Source organism: Oryzias latipes, chromosome 15 (genome assembly GCF_053564925.1).
Source record: "Oryzias latipes strain Hd-rR chromosome 15, Olatipes_Hd-rR_3.1".
NCBI classification, from domain to species: Eukaryota; Metazoa; Chordata; class Actinopteri; order Beloniformes; family Adrianichthyidae; genus Oryzias; species Oryzias latipes.
In genome coordinates, this window is record NC_136251.1 from 31,281,433 (window position 1) to 31,303,908 (window position 22,476).

The 22,476-nt window shown below is 43.8% G+C and overlaps 1 protein-coding gene across 50 annotated transcripts in view; it reads left to right on the forward strand.

The window, feature by feature from the left end:
• ablim1a (actin binding LIM protein 1a) overlaps positions 1–22,476 on the forward strand; it is a 40,313-nt gene that overhangs the window by 1,049 nt on the left and 16,788 nt on the right. For 32 of the 50 annotated variants that reach the window (XR_002874683.2, XR_002874684.2, XR_013647721.1 and 29 more), the window contains exons 1-4: positions 7,532–8,123; positions 18,833–18,970; positions 20,453–20,636; positions 22,096–22,205. Coding sequence is in view for 38 of the 50 variants with exons in the window: in XM_023963010.2 (XP_023818778.1) it covers positions 7,835–8,123; positions 18,833–18,970; positions 20,453–20,636; positions 22,096–22,205 (721 nt within the window). In the remaining 12 variants the exon portion in view is untranslated. Of the gene's footprint in view, positions 1–6,100; positions 6,369–7,531; positions 8,124–11,186; positions 11,375–18,832; positions 18,971–20,452; positions 20,637–22,095; positions 22,206–22,476 lie in introns of those variants that run through there. The other 18 variants (XR_013647726.1, XR_013647727.1, XR_013647728.1 and 15 more) reach the window with 4 other exon arrangements.

Here is a 22,476-nt window from a genome sequence, read left to right on the forward strand (position 1 = left end):
TATCATTTACAATTTTAATGTTTCAGTTATATCAGATACTTTTAAAATGTTAATTTGAAAAATTCCCAGTGATTTGGGGCACCTGCTCTTGTTTTCTTCGACATAAACGGTGCAGGTGGATTATGCTTCCATCTGTGCTGATTTAGGACTCAGCCTCCAGCTGTTCCTGCTGGGATCAGATGGCCTGCCTCCATGACTGGAAGTTTGGAAGAGAAAAAAGTGCTGGGACCGACACGACCCAAGGTCACCGTGATGAACCTGCTGTTGGATGGATTTGATTTGTAATACAGAGAAAAGCAGAAGCCCGTAAGAAGCTTTCTGCTGGGTTCATCTCTGTCCCTCTGAGCAGGAAGGCTCTGATAGAGGCTTCATTCATTCTCCTGGATCTGCCCTCCATGCTTGTTGGAGGAGATCGATGCAGCTCAGAGCTCCACAGCTTCTTCACTTCATACGGAAGACCTGATTAGAAGATGAAGCTCTTGCAAACAATCTGTCTTCATGAGAAGCAAGTCGCTCCTCTCCTCTCTGGTCAGGAGTTTCACAAACATGAAGAAATCTTTACGAAAAATGTCTGAAAAGACAGCTCAATTATTAGAAACACCTGGATTAACTTCAAATTATACTGAAAAAACAAATTTTCTCGTTTGTGCTGGGTCTATATTGGAACAAGAAGAGAACGCTGAGAATTAGGGCTGTTTAAAGGCGAAACAATATGTCCTAAAACTGTAACAGAGACGATAAATCATACAACTTTCACATGAACACAATTGCACTAAATCCATTTTATCAGAACGTGAAGCACAATAACTGTCTCCTGTACAAGTTGCGTTTGCCAAAGCAAATTCCAAGCGCTTTTATTTGGACAAATTATCACATATTTTTTCATTACTCGATGTTGAATTTCCACAACAAATAATTTCTCAGTAGTTAAAAAAAGCCTAAATATGCTTTAACCAATAAGGTTATTGAAGTATTTTAAGAACATAAGTCTCTAACTTTAATGTACTTTATACATTTAGGAAACGGCTGCTGGATACGATTTCCGAGTTGTATCACTGAGCCGTGGAACAATACGGTGGCCCTGAAGGGGCAAAAACATTTCAAATGAAAAAGGCAAACAAATAATTAAAACAACACATTACAAAACAGCATTTCAGAAACCAGCATTTAATTCTAATAAACCAAAACATAAAATAAGAAAGCAGGAAAGGCAGGGATTATGGGATGTCGCGTAATGGATGTAAACATTTGTTCAAGCGGAAGTTATTAACATGGAAATATCTTCAGACAGGAGAAATTTCTTTAGTCATCTGTTGATCTGTTTTCAAAGCGCTCCCAGTGGTCTTTGAATTCTGATACTGTTTTTACAAAAACCTGTGTCGTTTCGTTGGATATCGTTTCTGCAGAGCAGCAGAAGTTCATAGGAATTACAATCTACAACAACCCTTGTGGGCCCCCCTTCTCTCTGGGGTGCCCCCCTCCTGGGCGGGGGCGGCTGGCCCCTGTCTTGCACCTTTCTGGACCATCTGTGGCCCTGGTGGGTGGCTGCCTGGAGCGCGGAGCGGGTCTCCCTTGGGGGGTCCTGGCTCGTACCTGGGGTTGGGGCGGGGGGATGCTCGGACCCCTGGGTGGTGATGGGGTGCTCGTCTGGGGCTGTGGGCACCCCTCTCGGATGGGGCCCGGCGTTGGGCCCTCCTGGCGCTGCGGGGGGGCTGCTCTCCTGGTTGGGCTGGGGCGGTGTTCTCTTTCCCCCCATGCCTCCCTGCTCTCTGGCTCTGGGGGCCTCGTGGCGGCCCTGCTGGCCCTGGCCTGGGTGGCGGGCTTGGGCGCCCGGGGGGCCGCCAACGCCTGCTGCCGCATTGCGTTGGGGGCCTCTGGCTGCCACGGCTGCTGCGGCGGGGGTCTGGGTGTGGGGGTGGCTGGTTGCTCCCCCTCCTTCTTTCCACATTCCATCATCCATTTTAGAAGAACATAAACACTAGTTGGCTGGTAGGCATAAGTATGCATGTGTGAACACTATCTGTATTATGTACGTGTTGACATGTGGACATTTATGCAGCTAACAGGTGTGTTTATAACATTTGAGTGTGTGTGTGTGGACAGGCCCCACCCCTTTGAGATTTGTGCGCTATCTGTACCTTACCGTAATGATAAACATCCAGTAGAGAAAAAAAAAAAAAAAGTTCATAGGAATTCACCTCTGAGTTGTTGAAGTGGAATACGCCTGTCCTCCTCCTGTTCACACGCTCCGCCGCTAGCTTAGAGCCCCACTCACCCCCAACCTAACATTAGCTGTGCAACAAAAGTGGTACAGGTTAGATCTGTTTGTCTGTAAATGGATGCATCAGAATGGAGCGGAGCTGGGAGCTCGTGGCCCCGCCCAGCGTACGTCACAAATACGATCTTTTTCAAACAGGGATGCTTTCGTCAGCTCCTGATTCACAACGATTTGAATAAAGAAATACTCAGAAATGCAGTTTTAGTCTTAATTTTCTTTTTGTATGTCGTCCATTATCAGAAATGCAGCAAGAACATGTTAAAAACACCAGTGGGTTTTTAAGCTTCAGGCCACTGCCAGCAGTGTGGGGATCATGGATCAATCAACTCTCCACCACATTTCAGGCTAAACATCCTTCTGTTGTCCCTCAAACATCATCATCCAATCAGTGGTGTTCCTTAATACCTAACTTTTCCAGTTTATAATTTTGTTTCATTTTTTAACGTTTGGTTTTGATTTCTGGAAGATTCTTTTTTAACATTTTGGTTTCTGTAAATTTTGCTTTGATTTTTAAAAGATAATGTTGTTTTTTAAACATTTGCTCTGCTTGCTTAACCCTTGTGCTGTCCTAGGCACTTTGACATTGGGAGTTGGGTCATCTAGACCCACTAGACAGTGCTCTGAAACCTTTTTCTTCAATGATTTGTGATCTTCACTGGTGTCCATGGATTACATGAAATCTTTCCACCTTTATCCACCTTTGTCATGGTAGGGAGAACACCCTACCATGGGGGGGGGTCATCTAAGATAGCACAAGGGTTACTCGTTGTTGGGATCTTTAATTTGTGTTTCTGAGTGATTTGTTGTAGTGATTTGTACTTCAGGGCCACCGTAGTGTAACAACAACTCAACTCAACTCAACTTTATTTATATAGCACTTTCATACAACAGTAGTTGAGACAAAGTGCTGAACACAACAGTAAAAAACATTAAAACATGTTACAGGGGGGAAAACACAGAGGGAGATAAAACTATAGAAAAACAGTAAACAGTTAGAAAAACAGTGGTCTTCATATTGGGTTAAAAGCCAGAGCATAAAAATGGGTTTTTAAACGGGTTTTAAAAATGGTCAGTGAAGGGGCTTCTCTAATGGCCAGCGGCAAAGTATTCCACAGCTTTGGAGCGGCTACAGCAAAAGCTCTGTCCCCTCTGAGCTTCCGTCTGGACCTCGGTACCTCTAAAAGCATCTGATCAGCTGATCTGAGGCACCGTGCCGGCGAATAGGGAGTGAGAAGCTCAGAGAGGTACAGCGGGGCAAGACCGTGTAAAGATTTAAAAACAAGCAGAAGAATCTTAAAATGAATTCTAAAATGCACAGGCAGCCAGTGAAGCGATGCTAGGATCGGTGTGATGTGGTCTCTTTTGCGTGCTCCAACCATAAGACGAGCAGCTGCATTTTGAACACGTTGGAGACGCAAGAGAGACGACTGGCTGAGTCCAAGATAAAGAGAGTTGCAGTAATCCAGCCGGGACGTGATGAAAGCATGGATTACTGTTTCAAAGTGTGCAGGTGTTAAAAAAGGTTTTACCTTAGCAAGTTGGCGAAGGCTTAAAAAGCTTAACTTCACTACAGAGCTTATCTGTTGGTCCATCCTAAAATTACTGTCCAATTTAACACCCAAGTTAGAAACAGTTGATTTTAAGAAATCAGTCAGAGAGCCCAGATCAATCGGGGAGGGTCCACTAAAATCATTCGGTCCAAAAATTACAACTTCTGTTTTCTTTTCATTCAAACTCAAGAAACTTAGGGCCAACCAGTCCTTAATGTCATGGAGACATGACAGGAGCCGCGTCACAGAGAGATTATCCTTTTTTAGCGGCAGATAGATCTGACTGTCGTCAGCGTATAAATGAAAGGAAATGCCGTGTTTTCTTAGAATGGACCCTAAAGGTAACAGATATAAAGAAAACAGAAGAGGTCCCAAAACCGACCCTTGTGGGACCCCATAGGGAACCCGAGCTGTGGTGGATTCATAACCACCTAAACTGACACACATGGTTCTTTCCGCCAGGTAGGATTTGAACCAGTCCAGTGCAGTACCTTGAATCCCCACCAGGTTCTGGAGCCTAGAAATTAAAATGCTATGGTCTACGGTGTCGAATGCTGCAGTAAGGTCCAGCAGAACTAGAACAACATAATCTCCAGCATCACTGGCCAAGAGAATGTCGTTGCTGACTCTCAGCAGTGCTGACTCCGTACTGTGAAGGGGTCTAAACCCAGACTGGAAGACTTCAGGAATTTTATGTTGGTTTAAGAAATCCTCCAGCTGTGAATAGACCACTTTCTCCAAGAGTTTAGAGATATAGGGCATCTTGGAGATGGGTCTAAAATTGGCCAGTACAGCACTGTCCAGGCTGGGTTTTTTAAGTATCGGCTGAACCATTGCATGTTTAAAGGTGGAGGGGACGACACCAGCAGCAAGACTGCTGTTGATAATAGAGAGGACCGTCTGTGCAATGCTGGGGAGGACCTCCTTGAAAAACTTAGGAGGGATGGAGTCTAGGGGAGAACCTGATGGTTTGCTTTGACTGACTAATTCATTTAAAAATTGAAGAGACGCTGGCTCAAATTCTCTAAATACAGCTGGGCAGAGAACACAGGTCGAAGGGTCGGAGGAAGGTAAAGTAATGTCAGCCCTTATATTTGATACAACTGCCAGCCGAATGAACAAACATCCACGGTGAGATGGTTCTGGCAGGATCATGTGGGTGTGCTGCGCTGCAGTGTTCAGGGGTTGAAGTAGATCACAAGAGTAAGACGCTAAACTACATTTTTGCTCATAAATAATTAATTAAACATTGTTTCGACTGCATTTGATGGATACCATTATTGCCAAGTAAAATATTGTGATAATTGATTTTTTTTCCCTAAAGCCCTACTTAGAGCACCGAAACCTTGCAAGGTTTTCCTTTCCCAGAATGCATTTCTCATTGCATTTCTTTCCTTACCTCTAACATCCTTTGCTTTCAGTCCAGCTGTTTCCTGGAGGCATCTCCATTAAAGTCATCACTGTGATCTAAGCTCATGGGCCCGTCTGTTGCCTTCACTCCCATTGCATTTCTAGGTTTCTTTCTTTTCACTTAGCGTGATCTTAATTTACGTATTTTTCACGAACCCATTATGGTGGCGGCGTACCTGTGAGCTGCCCCGCCTGATCCGTTATTGATGCACATTAAGGAGCTCAGCTGCAGCCACCAGTTTAAGTGGAGAGCTGAAGGTCAACGGAAGAGCGATCAGATGTCTCCGTCTGCAGAGCATCCGGTGAAATCAGATCAGCTCTGCCATTAAATGTAATTCTCTTAACCTATATGTATGTTTTTTTTTATATTTATTCTGTGTCTTTGTAATCATTCATGCTGGTGCATCAAACCACTGCTTTGCTTTACTCCTAAAAAAAGACTTTTTCTGCTCAAATCTGTCATTGTTTTGCTAAATTTGGACATGTTATCAGGTAAACAAACATGTTTACTGTCATCCTGGTTAAATATTGGGTACAGTTTAGCAGAAACGGCTGGTTTCCCTCATGCATTTCTTAACATTTTGAACATTTTAAAGACCTTATGGTACCACTCCCTTAAAAGTTTGATATTTTCCTCATAAATCCAAAAGTGATCTTTGAAGCCTGCCTCCTCTTCCTCCTCCTCCTCCTCCTTCATCCCACCTTTTCCTAGAGCAGGAAGAGCACTTCCTGTTACCTGTTACACTGTGGTGCAATCTGGATGACCAATGGTGGATGGAGAGAAAGATTGTTTTGCAGCAGCTGAATCCGGTGCCTCCTCCCTCTTTTTTTGGTACCACCGGAGGGGGCTTGCTCCTCGCTGCATGCTGCAGACTCAGCACTTTCCCCTCGGTCTGCCTGTCTTTCTGTGTTATGTGTCTGAGCGAGAGAGCCGGCGTGCGCGCGCATGCCAGCGTCCCGGCAAACGCTTGAATAATTGATAAGCAGTGGAAGGAGTGAAAGCGGTGCCGGACGGGACGGTGTGTGGGAGTGTGTAGAGATGGGGGAGAGGAACACAGGGAGGGAGCAGCCTGGCTACGATGGGCTCTGTAACTACGCCCAAAAATTCACCTCCTGCTTCGGACTAGATGGTAAGATGGGGGAAAATATATTGAAGAGAGTCAGGTGTGGGGAAGGGTGGTCCATTTGGACTAATTAAGGATGATAGAGGACATATATTCTTTACGTGGGGGTGTTTTCGTCAGCAGTGTTGTTTTTGTGCATGTCTGTGTGGATCTGTGAGGGTGGAGGTAGTTGTGGGAAAGCCTCCACAGCCTGGAAGAGAGGTGGTGCCTCACTGCAGCAGAGTGCCATGTCCTCAGCTGCCTCCAGGTACATGTGGGTGAACTACTTCTCGCTTATCCTTCACCGTCTCTCTGGCTTCGGGAATGAAGGTGTTTTTGCACACAAGTCAAATGACAGAGAAGCTGAAGGAATGTTAAACTGTGGCGCCCCCTGAGACAGAGGTGAACGTCTAATCTGAGCCCTACACCTCCAGACCGAAGGAACATTTGTGCTTCGTCATTGTCTGATAAATGCTCTTGACGTAGAGAAATGTCTTCATATGATAAAAAAGTTTAAGCCTCATTTATCTTCTTACCTCCCACTTAGAGAAATTTCTGAGTACATATTTGCCCAATCAGGAGTTAATTTGGTTCTGAGTTCTAGAGAAACCAACCAAAAAGTTGTAAAACGGCTTTTCCTGCATCCGAATCAGATAAACAGAAGACCAAAAACGTGGAAGATGTCATTTTGTGGAGTTCCATCAACAGAAATCCCTTTTCTCTTCCAGGTTTTTTCAATGCTTCCTTCTTTTCTGACTTCCAAGTTGAATTTCTTGCACTGAGATGATGCTGTTGGGGGCATTTCAAAGGCGTTGTGCATTGTTCTCTGCTGAAATCACCTTGTTGGCTGTTGTCCTCTTCAAGGACTGGCATGCACCCAATCCTCTGTGTGCTCTCAGGACACCGTAGGTTCCTTTAGCGCTGCAGGGCGATCCAACGGACCTGAAGAGAACCAGAGAAGAAAATATTTTAGTTTTATTTTAGTAGAATGGATCTCTTGTTTCCGACCGTTTCAATCAAAGCGTTCGTCTCAAAGAAGGTAATGAAGGTGTACAGGAACCAGGTAGTAAGGTCCCCCAGTGTGGGAAAAGTTGATATAGACCAACCTAACCCCACCCAGAAGATAATCGGGCTCAACGTCAGCCCTAAGCTGCTTAAGGCACCAGGCTGGTTGAGCTGAAGACACTCATCGTGTAAGCTTCTTTCTCCACATCTTGCCCCGCTCCGCCTGCAGCCGGGGTCTCCGACAAATTGCTGAGTGGCATCTCCACCTTGAGGTGGACACTAACAAGTCATGAGGGGTCTTGAGGACGAATCCTAGCTTTCAGCCTGGGAGCATCTTGAGGGTTTGCTTTGGTTGAAGGAGGATCTTCTGGGAAATTACCCATGAAGGTCCTCTTGAGTTCCTGAGGACTTTGGCCGGACAGGATTTGGAGCGGTTCTGATCCCAACGCCAGTTGAGCCGTGGAAGAGTCGACGGACACCAAGGCACCATGCCCACCCTGCCCGGCCTCAACAGCCTGGGCAAGCTGTGCAGCTCCAACCGCAGCCAGAGCGTCAGCCGCAGGCACAGCGCCACCCGCAGCCACAGCGTCAGCCGCAGCCACAGCGCCAACCGCATCCGAGTTAAGCGCAAGAGCTCGGTCAAGCGGATGTCCATCATCGAGGACGGGCATGTGGCCGAGGTGCTTTACCTCATCCCTAAACAGTACATGGAGCTTCTCCCGTTCCTCAATCCCAATGACTATTACCTAAGTGAGAGGCTGAACGATGTTCCCTCAGGTAGGACTAGAAAGTGGACCATGTTCTTCTGCTTGAACCAGTTAGGCTATCAATCACAATCCAACTTTTTCTTATCAACTGCAAACTCGTGGTTTTGAATTTGCTTCTTTTTTCTTTGCATATTCTGCCTTTTATGTGTTTTTTTAATCAAAACAAAAAAACTGTCAGTTGGAGTTGATGACTTGCTGATGACGTTCTGAGAACTGGACCACAGCGGGCTTTCACCTCTGGAGGCCTCTCCTGCGAATGTGCGAGCCTTTCTGCTCAACCAACTCTTGCCAGAAAGAGTCAGGAGTTTCATTAGCAGCCTCTGTAAAGTTGTGTAATCTACAGCGAATTAGCAGCAGAGGGGCTTTGATCCAGATTAGGAAGTGGGCATGAGGACAAATTGAGATTTCCAGATTTTGCTCATTCTCTGACTGCATGCCAGGCGCGGTGATAACATCATCATTTCTTGGCACTACAAAGAAAAGAAAAAAAATCCCCAAAAAGGAGCAGCTTGTCCTATTTTGGATTTACATTTTGGTGTGGATAAAGAAGGAAGGAGTGGAAATGTCGCTTACAGGTCACAGCTAAACTCAGTCAGCAGCCTGACCTTGGCTGACCTTTGAAAGGGTCAATATTTTCATTTGGCCTGTTGTCAGAGAAATTACGTGTTCTTCCTCCTCTGGTTTCATTTCCACCTGACTGTGAATTGATGATCAATGTAGCTTCTGATTGGCTGAAACAGAAGGGATTTGAAAAGAACAAACTCAGAAAATCAAAGCTTTTTGTGGGTTGCAGTTTAAAATATCTTTCTTTTTTCTTTTCCAGTTGCTGAAACAGATTTTAAAAGGGATTTGACTTTTATTGAAAGATTTATCTGTTTTTTTTCTGCCAAGAAGTGGCCCAGCATTTATTTTTATTTAGCATTATTTATTTGCTGCAATGAAACAGCTTCTTAAAGTCCCACTCTGATCATCTTTCATCTATTTTCAAAGTGTTTCCAGTTGTCTTTTAATTAGAATTATGTCTTTTATTCAAAAAAACAAAAGAAGAACCTGTTGCTTTAGGACTTAGTTTTTTGCAGAGCGGCTCAAGTTCATTTGAAATTCTCCTCTGAGTTGTGGGCGGGACTGTTGGCATGGAGCAACCCCGCCCCCGTTCCCTTTCCTGTCGTTGACAGTTTGGAGCAGGGAGCTTGTGGCCCCGCCCAGCGAGTTTTCTACGTCACAATTAAGTCTTTGTCCAACTGCATTTTTTTGTCTGCTCCTGATTCACACCTATTAGAACAAAAAAATACGTACATATATATGCAATTTAGAGGCTAATTTTCTTAATACATGTCGTCCATCATCAGAGAAATGCAGCAATAGCTTGTTAAAAACACTATTTTCATGGGAGGGAAGCTTTAATGCCCACAAATATCAGTGAGGCATGATTGTCCACAGGTAAACAGCAGAAAGCTTCCATCCATGCATAACAGCATGGATGAAGATTATAAAACTGGAAATGGCGTTTATAACCCATGGCGGGGACATTAACAGGATTTTTCTGTCTTTGGTGCATTTAGATCTAAGGCATCATGGGAATTCAGGTTAACATGCTTCCTGGTCACAAAAGGAAGGCAGGACTTTTCCAAACGTGGTGTTTTCCCATTTACTTCCCAGCCTTTCTTCCATTATGCAAACGTCCTGTAGATAGAGAGGCGCCGCTTTGGGTTTTCAGCCTCCAGTGGATCCACGCTCTCTGCATGCAGAATGAGATGCTTACATCAGCGTTTATAGAGACGCCGCTGCTTTTCTCCATCTCCGGATGAATCCGTTTCTGTTTGATCCTCAAGTTTCTGTCACCGCTCTCTGAATTTTCCGTTGTGATAGTCAGTGCGGGAGTCGGAATTGGAGCGTTCTCAGACCTGCTGGGCCTCAGCTCCATCAGCACTTTCACATGTTTCTTCATCTTCCTAACAGATGGGACTCAGGTTTATTTAGCAAGCTTTTAATGACATAAGTGTGGGTTCATCTGCAGAGCTGCGAGCAAATGTACATTTCACAGGGTTATTGAGGTGACAGCACACAGGAGCTGGTGAGGAAACCGCGCTCAGTCATTAACACGCTGCCATGTTCTCTGTGTAATTGGATTTGAAAGGATCCACTCATACAAAGCTACAGGTAGAGATCCCTGTAAGTCTGATCTGCCGCCTCATGTGACCTCCTGTGATCTAAGAGATGCTGCCTTTTATTTTAAACTTCGTATTAGGGGAGGATTTAATAAAGAACTGCTTTTTTTTATCTATGCTTGTAGAAGAAGGAATGGATCCAAAGAGCAAAAATGTCCTAAAATCATTTCAAAATGTATCTTTTGACTGGATCTATGGGTTATTTTGATGTTATTAGAAAACCTGAATGCCTTAATAATAATGCAAATGTCTAAAAAAGACGATTATGTTTCATCTTTTTTAAAGAGACCTGATCATAACAAGGGAATTGATCCATCTAGAGAAGAACAGGGGAGCTCTTTTTTCTTTACAAACTGTCACTAAACCAAATATTTTTACTTGTTTTTTTTTAATATTGTTTGTTGTAAAAGTAATTTTCAAGCCTAATAATGTCTTTCAAAAACAAGGTTTGCCTCATGAAAGTTCACACCCAGGCAAATATTAAAAGTTAAAACGTTTTTTTATTGACTAAGATTTAAAATGAAGTAAACAAAAAATGTCATTTAAAGAAATAGGACTATTAATGTAGCAGGGAAAATCAATTTCATCCAGTTTTAGTCCAAATGTATCTGAAAACTGAAAAGATAAAAAGAAAGACCATCTTAATAGGAACAAATGCCTGAGCATTTTCAAAATAAAACAGGAAAGGAATTGACCAATTTCAGATTAATCCCAAAACCATAAAACTGTTAAACATCAGAATGGAGTAAAGTGAGCTTTGAAGATCCTGAATTAAATCAAATCCTCTGAATCGTGTTGCGGATTGTGAAAAGTGTCTTTGCTGTGTCACAAACAGCAGCAGCCGCCCGGATGCTGCATTGAGGAGGCGGCTGACAACAGAGGGAGGGAAAGGGGAGGGGGGAGGAGGAGGAGCAGAGGATGGGAGGCAGGCAGGCAGTCGGGAGGCAAACCCCATGCTGGAGCAGAGCTGAGCAGCGTCTCTCCCGCTTCGGCGTCTGGACTTTTTCCCGCGCTGACAGTCTGGGATCCAGCGGCTGAAGTGGTTTCTGGTGCAGCTTTTCTGGGATTCCAATGGTCATGGTCAAAGAAAAAGGTATTTTCTCCGTGCTTCTCTGGGTTTGGTTCTGCCAGTCATGCTGTTGGGCGTCCCAGCTGGTGTGTCCTGCTGGGTTCTTCACGTCTGGATTCCACCTCGTTGGATTTCATGTTGCCGGTTGCATCTTTGAGGCTTTGGCATCATTTGTCCCTTCAGCTGTCAGGCTGTTTAAGGAATCTGCTCTTTTATCTTATTGTTATTTATTGTGTGTGGTCGTGTGTGTGTGTTTTGCTGCTGGACTCCTGAATTTCTCCCCTGGGAGTTTCATAAAGTTTTCATCTCTCTGTCTTGTCTGGATGGACTAAGGACTCCATCCACATGTGCATCTTCAGCACATCAGGATCTGGGCTGAGCGGCTGAGTTAAAGGTGCAACGCCCTTTCAGCTCCTGCTTGGAGTATGCAAAATGATATCGGATCACAGCATGTGTTCGTGTGGGGGGAGCTTGAGGCCGGTCATCTCCTGACATGCCTGTTTGTTTTTTTTCTTTGGGGGGTGGGGGTATAAACAACCCATTTCTGGACGAAGGGAGAACCGAGAAATGGAGCACTGGTGTTGGGAGGCATACTGCGCATGGCTACAGACCTGCACTCTGTCTTTCTCCCTCCCTTTTTTCACTCTGTCTGCAGCCGTTGTCATGGCAACCTTCCGATAGGTGCACTCCATTGTTGTCAGCGGTGGCCCCATTCATGTCGCATGGTTGGGCTCCTTTTACAAGCGCCGTCGCCCAGCTGTGCGTGATGATTCAGGAGATGGAGGAGATGTTTAACGCCGCCCGCCATTTCCCGGGACACGCAGTCGTGAGGCTGACCATTGTCTGACGGCGTGACTCACTGCCAGCAGCAGCAGCTGCAGCAGCAGCAGCAGAAACCGACTGTACCCTTCACAGATTGTTTCAGGGGAAATGTTTGAACCAAAACACAGTTGATCTTCTAAAGTGTTTTCAGGACTGACAGCAAAGTTCTGCTGTTTTACGGGGTCATTCTCTGCCTGGTGCCCCACATGGAGGCTATTTTCTAAACATGCTCCTTTCACATTTTTTTGGATCAGTTGAAAGACGTTTTCACTGAAATCAGAGTTCAGGGTTGTTGTTTGTAGCTGACGGCGTGCTGGCGGTTGGAGGCGGCGTCCAGCTGACCACAGTGAAGCATCCCGTTGCCATGCGTGGCCCGGCAGCGTTGGCAGAAGTCCTGTAACTTCTGGCTGCCACGTGTTCTCATGGTCCCTCTGAAGGCTGGAACCACCCTGCCTGGTGACGGTTGAGGTTTATAGAGGGAGAAGTCCAATTTTCAAAGTTTTTCCTGCCAGAAGGACAGTTTGGACTCCAGAGAGCTCATTACTCAAGCCGCCGGAGGCCAGGTGGGTTCTGGGATGCAGAGCTGACCCAAAACTGTGGCATCAGAATAATGAATCAGTATCAAGTGACTGCAGAGCTGCTCTGCTTTTGTTCCAAATGTTTAAAAGTCCTCATGAAATGTTTTTTTCTGTGGCGTCTTTTAGGACATTCTCCTTTTGTCGTCTTGGCCCTGAATCCTCCTGGCTTGGTTCTGTCCGTCTCACGTCTCCTCCCTTTGCAGCTGCCTGCTGCATTCGCTGCAGACAACCGCAATGCTGCCTCGTCTTTGAGGGGGGGGGGCTGTCACAGACATCATCGTGCACCGCAGATCGGCCGTGCACGGCCTCTGACGGGCTAAACCAACATGCACACATCCTCCTGGCAAAAAGAGGAGGATGGGTTCACGTCCTGCAAACACGGAGCTGTTCTCTGTTCTGGTGAACAGAACCTCCTCGGTTCTGGTCATTGTGGTGATGAATGCTCAATCGCTCACACTAACCTCTGCTTTGTGGCGTTAAACCACTCAGATCAGGTCATTATTTAAAGCTCAGGTCTCTGAGGATTTGCTGGTGGAGGCAGATAGACCCCCCCCCCCCCCCCCCCCCCCTGTGTTTGAAGTGCTTTGTCTGCTGGCAGGGGCACAGTGTTGAGGAGGGTCCATACATATTCATGTTGGGGAGGGGTTAGGACAAGCTTGTTATGTCTGGGTGCTGATAATTGGGGTTTCGTGGTGGGCGTGTCCTCTGCTCTTTGATGTTGTTGCTCCAAACTCGCCGCCTCACTGCGTCTCCAGCTGAGATGCTGGAAACAGAGTCGCGAGAATGAACATTGAATATTTCATCATTTCATAAAGCTTTCATCTATTGCCCCCCCCCCCCCCCCCCCCCCCCCCAACCACAGCAGAGGAACGAAAGCCGTGAAGTTGGGAACTTCCTCCGTAGATCCGTCTAAACCCACAATCTACCGGGGGCACGTGTCCCAGAAAAACTCTGTCCTCAGGGGATTCAACATGACCCTTCTCACTCCCACCCCCCCGCCAGGATCGTCTGCAGCCTTTATATTTGGCTCTGCTTTAAAGGGTGGGGGGTGCTTGACTATATGGTTGGAGAGAAGAGCCCCCTTTGCTCACCGGGCCCGGCTTTGGGACGCTGTGCCGGGTATTGTCCCAGCGGAAAGCTCATTGTGTCGTCCTGTGGTGATGTGGCAGGACGCCTCGGTCTGCCTGCACAGCCAAGACGCTGGAATGTGAGCGGCGCCGGATCAGGAGTATGTTTTCTGTCACTCACTTATTTCTGTCAGAGGCTCAGACGGAGCAGAATGTTCTGGAAACCCGCTCACTGTCATAGGAACGGGACGATTCTGTGCTCAGGCAAACCCTTCCCTCCCAGACCGTAAATCTCAGTTCTCCGGTCCAAACATCTGCCTTTTCCAACGTCACCAGTGTTGACTTTTCCATGCAGGGCAAGCCCGCCCCCCTTCCCCAAATGTTAAAAATAGCCCAAACAGAGGTATGTATGGTCCCAGATGTGCTCAGCAGGATTCAAACAGCTGCCTCAATCCCAGTTATGTGAAAGGTCCCTAAATTTAGGAGTTATTTCCCCCTCAGCAAGTTTTTTTTTTTGGCGGGGGGGGGGTGGGGGGGTCAGAGATCTGAGAAGAAGGAAGTTCAGACGTTTAGCAGCAAAAATTGATTTTATTGGTTAGATGTTATCCAAAGGATCCTCGTTGATCTCACAGTACAGGAAACGTGGATCATGATAAATTACATTTGATCATTTCTAGTCACAACAGTAGAAACTTTAGTTTTACTTTGAACTTGAACTGAACCACCTTCACATGATTTCCAACAGTGGTGAAGCTGAGCGCAGAAGAATAGATTGAAGAACATCCAAACATCACTTTGTTTTTAGTTTATTAATGTTTAAGGAGACAGAGCTTCATCAGGGATTTTTATTTCCATCTTCTTCACAGCATTGGAGGTTTTCTCAGGAACGGTTGGGGAGCATTTCCTCAAACTTTATAAAATGATATTGTTCTGAAAGAGTATTTAATGTGAAGAAACGATGCACTTCATTACAATACGTGTTTGGTGCATATATTAGTGCTGAAATAGCAACACAGCATATTTATATACTGTACTTTTGGGACTTTTAAATCTCGTTTATGTGGTTTTCAGTCAAAGAAGTGATTTTACTCAGTAAAGGAGGTTAATTCTATAGGAAGAGAGCAAAAACTCCCCTAACAGCAGTTTCTATTGGTGTTACAACAAATACATCTTCTTGAGAAAAGAGGAAAGTTTTTCCCCAGAAATCGACAGCAAAACCAACTGAAACAAATCAGTTTTACTGCAAGATTAGATTTATGTTTTACATATCAAGTTTTGTTGCATAAAATGTTGGAATCTGCAAAAGCAAAGGAACCAGTTCTACGTCTCTTCTGAGAGTCGGCATCTCTGAGGAGTTTTATTAAATATGATTTGCTCCGAACTGGAAATGTTGGTGTTTGATTACAAACTGTGACCAACCACTGAGTTTGTGTTCGTGACGTTGACGTCTGACTGACTCGGTGCGTCGGTTGGGACGATTTTCTTCTTCTTCGTCTTCGTCTTCGTCCTGTAGGAGTCTTTGCACTTTTTGATAGAAAACGTTTCCATTTCTCTTTCAAGTTCATGACATTCAGCTTTGTGTGTGTGTGTGTTTTATTAATGAATTCCATGCCTGATTCAATTCAAAAGATTCATTTCTTTGCATAAAACCAGATCAGCATTTTTTTTTGCGTTATTTTAGCTCCATTTCCTTTAGATTTAGATTTAGATTCTAGAATCTATTCAATTTTTGTTTTTGTTTTGGTTCAAAGAAACAAAATCTTTTAATTATTTATCTAATTTCTGAATAGATGCCCTAAATATGCCCTAAATATAAATATAAAATATAATAAATGCTATTCTTATTGACATTTTTCCAATTAGTTTATTTCAAGTTTATTTCAAGCAATTTTCAGCAATAACAACACATTTTTATTGCTGAAAAGTGCTTGAACTAAACTAATCCATCAAAAAGAGAATCAAGGTCAGAAAGCGGGACACCTTCAATTTCATTTGTGCTGATTCAATTTCAAATGGAAAGTGTTAAAAAGAAAGCCAAAGAATAAGAAATGGGATCTTTGGAGTGTGTCTAGAACAGGTTTGTTGGAGAACGTGTTTCATTCCGGTGTGGAGACGTCCAGATGGTCTGAGTGTTTTTCATGAAGGTGCAAAGTCACACAAAAAGCTGCTGGTCCTCAGTGTCCCAGCGGTCCGGTTCACCCACAGATGCCTCATTGTCCTGGTGAGTGTAATCACATTAGGGAGACGGGTCCTCCCCACGTTACTCCCCTCACAACGACTCCTTCTGTCCCCCCGTCCTCCTAATAGCTTCCCTTCTGCTTCCTGTGTCTTTAATTATCTCATGACTGCTTTTAGCACATTTGCACTAAAACAAATGTTTGAAAGAATGACCCGTTCAGGCTGCAGAGAAGCTGTCACTGTTTTTTAATGAATTATTTATCTAAATGTTTGATTATTTGACTGCAGCCACAGCCTTTCTGGATGTTGGAGGAACATTACTGCTGTAAAAGTGGAGTCAGGCCAAGTCATCAATGATCTCCAGTAATGCCTTTCTTCAGCAGACTATTGATCGCTTACGCTGCTATTTCTGTTCTTCTGCTGGTGTCTTAATTTAGCCCTGCAGTCTAATGATTCTCTGCAAAGGAGAAGACATAAAGAGCCTCTGATGTGTGCTGTCGCTGTGTGCGTGCCTTTCAAAACCAGGCTGAGGATGAGCGGGAACGCTTCCGAGGGCTTCAGACGCGTGTGTGCAGTGCTGCACTGCAGCAGCGCTCATGTACAGTAGCAGAAGATTATGCTGCATGTCAGAAAGCCCCCCCCAGCAGAGATGAAACCAGCTGATGAGAACCTCTGCCTCATATTATGCATGTCCTAACACATAGAAAAAGAGTTTTGCGGGGATGTTAGGAATAACAGCTGTAAAAGTAAATAAAAGGGAGGACTGCACAGCAGTTGATGAATCTGGGTAAAAAGCCACATGTTAGGATCCGAGCTAAAACCTCAGGCTAAATAAATGTTTGCTTCACTTCATTCTGGGAGACTCCTGACAAAAATGGGAATCAAAGATGTGACCGAAAACCAAAATGGCGAGGTACTGTCCTATTTTGGGTTTTCAGTCGCATAAAGGTTCATCATCACAGCTGTGTCAAGAATCAGATTGCTGATGCAATGCTTATGTTCTCATGTAAAAAAAATAGTGTTATTTATGTCCTTTGAATTCCCTGTTGGTCAGGGTTGAGTCCTTGTGTTTTTGTTGTTCTATTTTCTTTTTTAATGTTTCATGTCATAAATCCTGTCTTTCTTTGCTGCTCCTTTGTGTTCCTCAGCGAGTTTCACTGTCAGTGTCTCTGCTAAATGCAGCTAAAAAACCTCCATGGAGAATAGCTGATAAATGTCAAACCGGGGTTTCAGACTTTAATTCACCGACTGCACGCAGTGACTCTTTACATTTCAGTAAATGTAGACTTAAAAACAAGTTCTTCTTCTCTTTAGCTTTGCTAACCATAAAGCTGCAAAAGAGAAGCAGAAAACATAATTTCTGAAAAGCAGTCCTACTTCTTCATAAAGGAGCAGATTTGACCTTTGATTAAATAAAAAGAGCTGAACATTATTCCACTTAAAAACGTATCTTCACAGCCGTGCAGCATCATTGTACGGAGCCCCCCAGGTGCCAGTGGTTATAAAAAGAAATCTGATAAGCCGTGCGAACAGAATAATCAATTGTCCTTGTACCAGACTCTTAGCTTCGTGTCTGCGGGCAGGGGAGGGTGCTTTGTTACGGTGTGCGCTACGGAGGAGGCTTTGGACCGCAGTCCGACTCAGGTGAACCGTTTGCTCTCCTGCAAATGCTAACTGGAATTACATTATGCTACACTTTTTGTGTGGTCGATGTGAAACCAAAAATGCAATCCCCTCTCTACGTCATAGCTTTAGTTATGTCACAGAATAAGCGGTCTTTAAGTAGAAAATGAAAAAGCATTTTGGGGAATTGAGTTTTAATTTTATTTTTTAGTCATTTGATGCCGTTACATTGTAAAAAAGCATTTTTTGTTAATTGTCAAATTAGACATTTCTAATTGAATTTTGCTACACATTTACAAGAGGACTTCTTGAAAATGAAATATCAAATACCATTTTCTCTATCATCTTAATTAAGTGACTGAATGAGCGGTGTTGAAAAAGAAGAAGAAAAAGCGGTTTGGCGGATTGTTTTTCCCTTTCAATTTTGAGTCAACGAGCGCAGCTTCATTTTGAAAATGAAAAAGCATTTCTGGCATTGACTTTTGTTTTTAGTTATGCAACACAAATGCTTCCAGACTGCGCATGGCACAGTAGCCTGGGTATCGTGGGCACAGTTTATCAGATTCCTCTCTTTTTTTTTAACTACTGGCACCTGGGGGGCTCCGTATCATTGGCTGGAGTTTGACTCCATACAGTTATAGTACGTGATGTTATTTTTGCTTTAACTATGGAATCTGTAAGTTGTCAGATCTTCACCGAACACTATAATGTGTCAGTTTTCCTCTGTTTTGACTCCATGAGAGGACATTGGCCTCCAGAACGTGTGCCTCTGTACCTTCATGGTGTCTGAGTCCGTTCAGTTCAACACAAGGAGAAATGATGTGTGTTGTCATAAAAACAGGTATAATTCTCAAAGAGAGAAAAGTCAAACATATTATAATTAAAATGAGTTGTTCATACCGGTACTTTACTCTTTTAAACATGGAATGCAGCCTTGGGAGGCTCACACCTATAGGAGGAAGAAGGCCGATTGATGATTTTATTGATAGTTTTTTACTGCTTCATGACCAAACTCTGCTCCCTCAGCGATTCAACTCTCCACCCATCAGGATGGACTTTATGGAGCCGGTTTCTCGTCCAGCCTTGAACCCGAGGCGGCCCGCTCTTCCCCTGACAGACTTGTCCGTTCATCTTCTGCAGATCCTCACCGGACAAACGGATGCGTGGAAATGAAAAGAGGCTCTGCGGTTAATGATGTGCGCTGTGTGTTGCAGTGGCTCATGCGCAGGACACACACCATCACTCCAAAGAGAAACCGCTCATCCAGTGCCACAAGTGTGGGGAGCCATGCAAGGGGGAGGTGCTGCGGGTGCAGAACAAGCACTTCCATCTGAAGTGCTTCACCTGTAAAGGTACGGCAACTTTTACGCGTCAGAAAACAAGCCCTTCCTCTGTGAGGAGGATGGATGGTTTGAAAACATTTCAGCTCGCGTGTGAAACGATGGAGACAATGATCAAAGAAAAATAAGGGGGGCCACCTGTGTGTCCCGTACAGGTTTGATCATTCCCCCCCCAGACAGCCGTGTCCACCCGTAAGGACAGTTGGTACTGAGGCATAAAGTCTGTCCCAGAATTAACATTAAACGGCATCTGGATCTAATCATTCCATCTGTCTAGGACAATGCAACAATCATCTGATGAGGCAGTTCCTCTCTGATGTGAATGAGTTAGTCTGTTAATCTGGAGCATCATGTCAGGCTTGGTTCGGTCCGCCAGGAGCTCAGTATAACAATAGAAAAACTCTGAGATTATCGCCTAAATCTGTCCTTTTTAAGATCATGTCGGAGGAACAGCTTCCATATTTGTTCTGTTCTTCTTCATCCATCAGATAATCCTGCTGTCACACAATACCCCAATCAACAAAAGCAGACTTTAAAGCATTCGCCTGCTAGTCAATAGTAGAATACAAAACAAAGTTTGACATTTTGGAATGATCCTTTTTTTGAGGAGCTGCAGGAGGACAACAAGGATCTTCTCTTTAGTCACAGTGAATCAAATCGAAGGCATAAAATCTAGAATTGTAGAATTTGATTTTATGAAGTAATTAGGCCAGCCGGTTGGTTTCAGTCTGCTTTCTGTAAAAGTTTGAGTCCAACAAAAGTGGAGGAACTCAGCATCCAGAAGCCCTCTGAACCTCACTGAAGGTTTTCTTCGACTCCGTTAGCTCAAAAGCTAATCTCATCATCCCTGAGCCTTAATGCAATTAAAGCTGATTTTCCCAACCTCACTGGCTTCATTCATCTCCAGGGTTCAGCGCAGCTCATTGCGTAACAATGCTGTTATTTCAAACATCGGCGTGCTTTCTCATTTAGCCGTGGCATTTCCACAATGCTGCCCATTCCTCAGCAGAGGAATGACGGAGGAGAGGATTAAATGTATCAAAGAAATTCCTTAAATTTAAAAAAATATATATATTTTATTCTCTTTTTCACATGAATGAATACAAGGAAGAATGAGACCCTAAATCAAGAAGATTAAAACCATAAAACCTGCAGACCAGAACAGAGGGGTCTGCTTCTCGTTGTTGATGAATGGTTTTTTAAAGGTCGGAGGTCAAAGCACCAAATGAAGTCATTTCTTTTGGACCAGTGCCCCTCCACCCCCCGTTTGGAGACAAAGATCCATGTAGTCGACCTTCCTGTAGAGGTTTACTGGAGCTGACCTCCAATCATGACTTGACTAGACTGGTCTAGACTATTTCCTGGGTTTCAAAACATAGAATTCTTGTTGTGTGGAATATCTATCTTCAGACATCTGTGTCCTAACAGAGTCATGGAGGATCCAGCTTCTTCATGCTACATGACTTTAGCGTTAAATGTGTGTCCCTTGCACAGTGTGCGGCTGTGACCTCGCCCAGGGGGGCTTCTTCATGAAGAATGGGGAATATCTGTGCACACTGGACTACCAGCGAATGCATGGCACCCGCTGCAACGGCTGCGGGGATTTCGTGGAGGGGGAGGTGGTCACTGCTCTGGGAAAGACCTACCACCCGGCCTGCTTCGTCTGCACCATCTGCAAGTAAGAACTTTGACGGCGGGAGAAGAAAAAACACAGAGATGGATGGATGGATGGATGGATGGACAGATAGATATGCTTTTATTGACTTGTCCACAAGCACAAGTAGGTTGAATCGGACACTATTCCAGTGCAGAAAAAACAATATAACAAACATGTTTAAAAGCCTCTATAGGATATTTATAAGACATTTACAAGCATTCATAGATGTCTTAATGCCTTAGGTGTTAGTAAGACATTTGATTGCATTTTTAAACCCTTCATGAGACTTTTCTAAGCACTTATAAATGTATAAATCACAACAGGTGTTGGTTATGTGTTTAATTACATAATTTATTAATTCGATATAATGAAGATATTTCTTAGCATCTGTCAATGTCTTGCTAATGCCTCATAAGTGTTAATATGCTGCTTATAAAGACCTATATTTAGTATTTCTAGATGTTTTACAAACAAACTTTAATAAATAAAGTGATTAATGGAATTGAATGGTATAAAACTCTTCACCTATGACCTTTGGTCCTTCATGTTGAACTTTTCAAGATATTCCAGGATTTTTACCTCCATTGGGGAATCCTTGGTGCAGAAGCTCGCTGGTTCGATACCCGGCTCTGGAATTTTTCACAAAAATATATTTTTTGTTATTGAGCAGTTTTCACTTTGATCATTTCCTTATTTATGTATTTATTTATTTGTTTATTTATTTATTTGTTTATTTATTTTTTGCCAATTATGACCCTTTAAGTTTCATTTTTATTCAGCAATATAGCATTAAACCCTGCATTTTCTCCTGGAAATGCAGCTCCTTCTAGTTATTTTTCCATCACTTGTAAGTGATGGAAAAATACATGAATTATGTCTGCGTTAATTACTTATTGAGGGTTTTGCAGCGTTTTGCCTTAAATGACATAATTATATGAAACATTAACTGTGAGACATCATACAAAGCTACAAACATACTAAAGTTGGTGATTCTGTAAGAAACCCCAAAAAATACTGATGAATTTTTTCTTTTCCTTTGTGACAATAACACTCTAGGATTTCTCAAATGACATTTCACTGGAGGAAGGATTTTTAGACGACAAATAAAAAAATGGGGCATTTCTTGGTTCTAATTGCAGATCTAGTTAGCTTATTAAAAGCTAAAAAAACTGTTATTTTCTTAGAAGAGTTGTTTCGCTTTTTTCAGTTGATTTTTTTTAAATGATCAGAGCTACTTTAATAAAAACAGAGAAAAATCACAGATATATTTATATTTTTGCAGCTTTTCATCAGCCGTGTGCTGTCTGTCATTTCTGTAGTGACCAAACAGGCTACTCTGGCAGACTGTGTGGATGCAGATCTGCGTCATGTGACTCTGTCATCTCCAGAGCTGTCAGATGCCCCACAGTCCTCAACTAATGAACTCTCCCACCCATCATGGGGCAGCAAACTCATACTTTGTTGGTTGGTTATCTTCCAGACGTCCGTTCCCTGCAGGGGACAGGGTGACCTTCAATGGGAAAGACTGTCTGTGTCAGTTCTGCGTGGAGCCCATGTCTCCAGGACCCAAGGACATCCCGGGCTCCAGCAGTGAGTAGCGATTGGCTGCAGGGATTGTCCTTCACAGGATGTCACTATGGCGTCCAGGCTGGGAACTCAACCGATGAACTGAGACTCTGACTTTCTGAGATATTAACTTGAGAAACAAAGAGTCACTTATGTAGAAATATATAAACAGGTTTAAAAGATGTTTCCTCATTGAACCAGATGCTGTTCCTCAAATGATTGCCAATAGAAAAGTGAAGACATTTCAATTTTTCCCCAAAATTATTGACATAAACAAAATGTTTATAAAGGCATC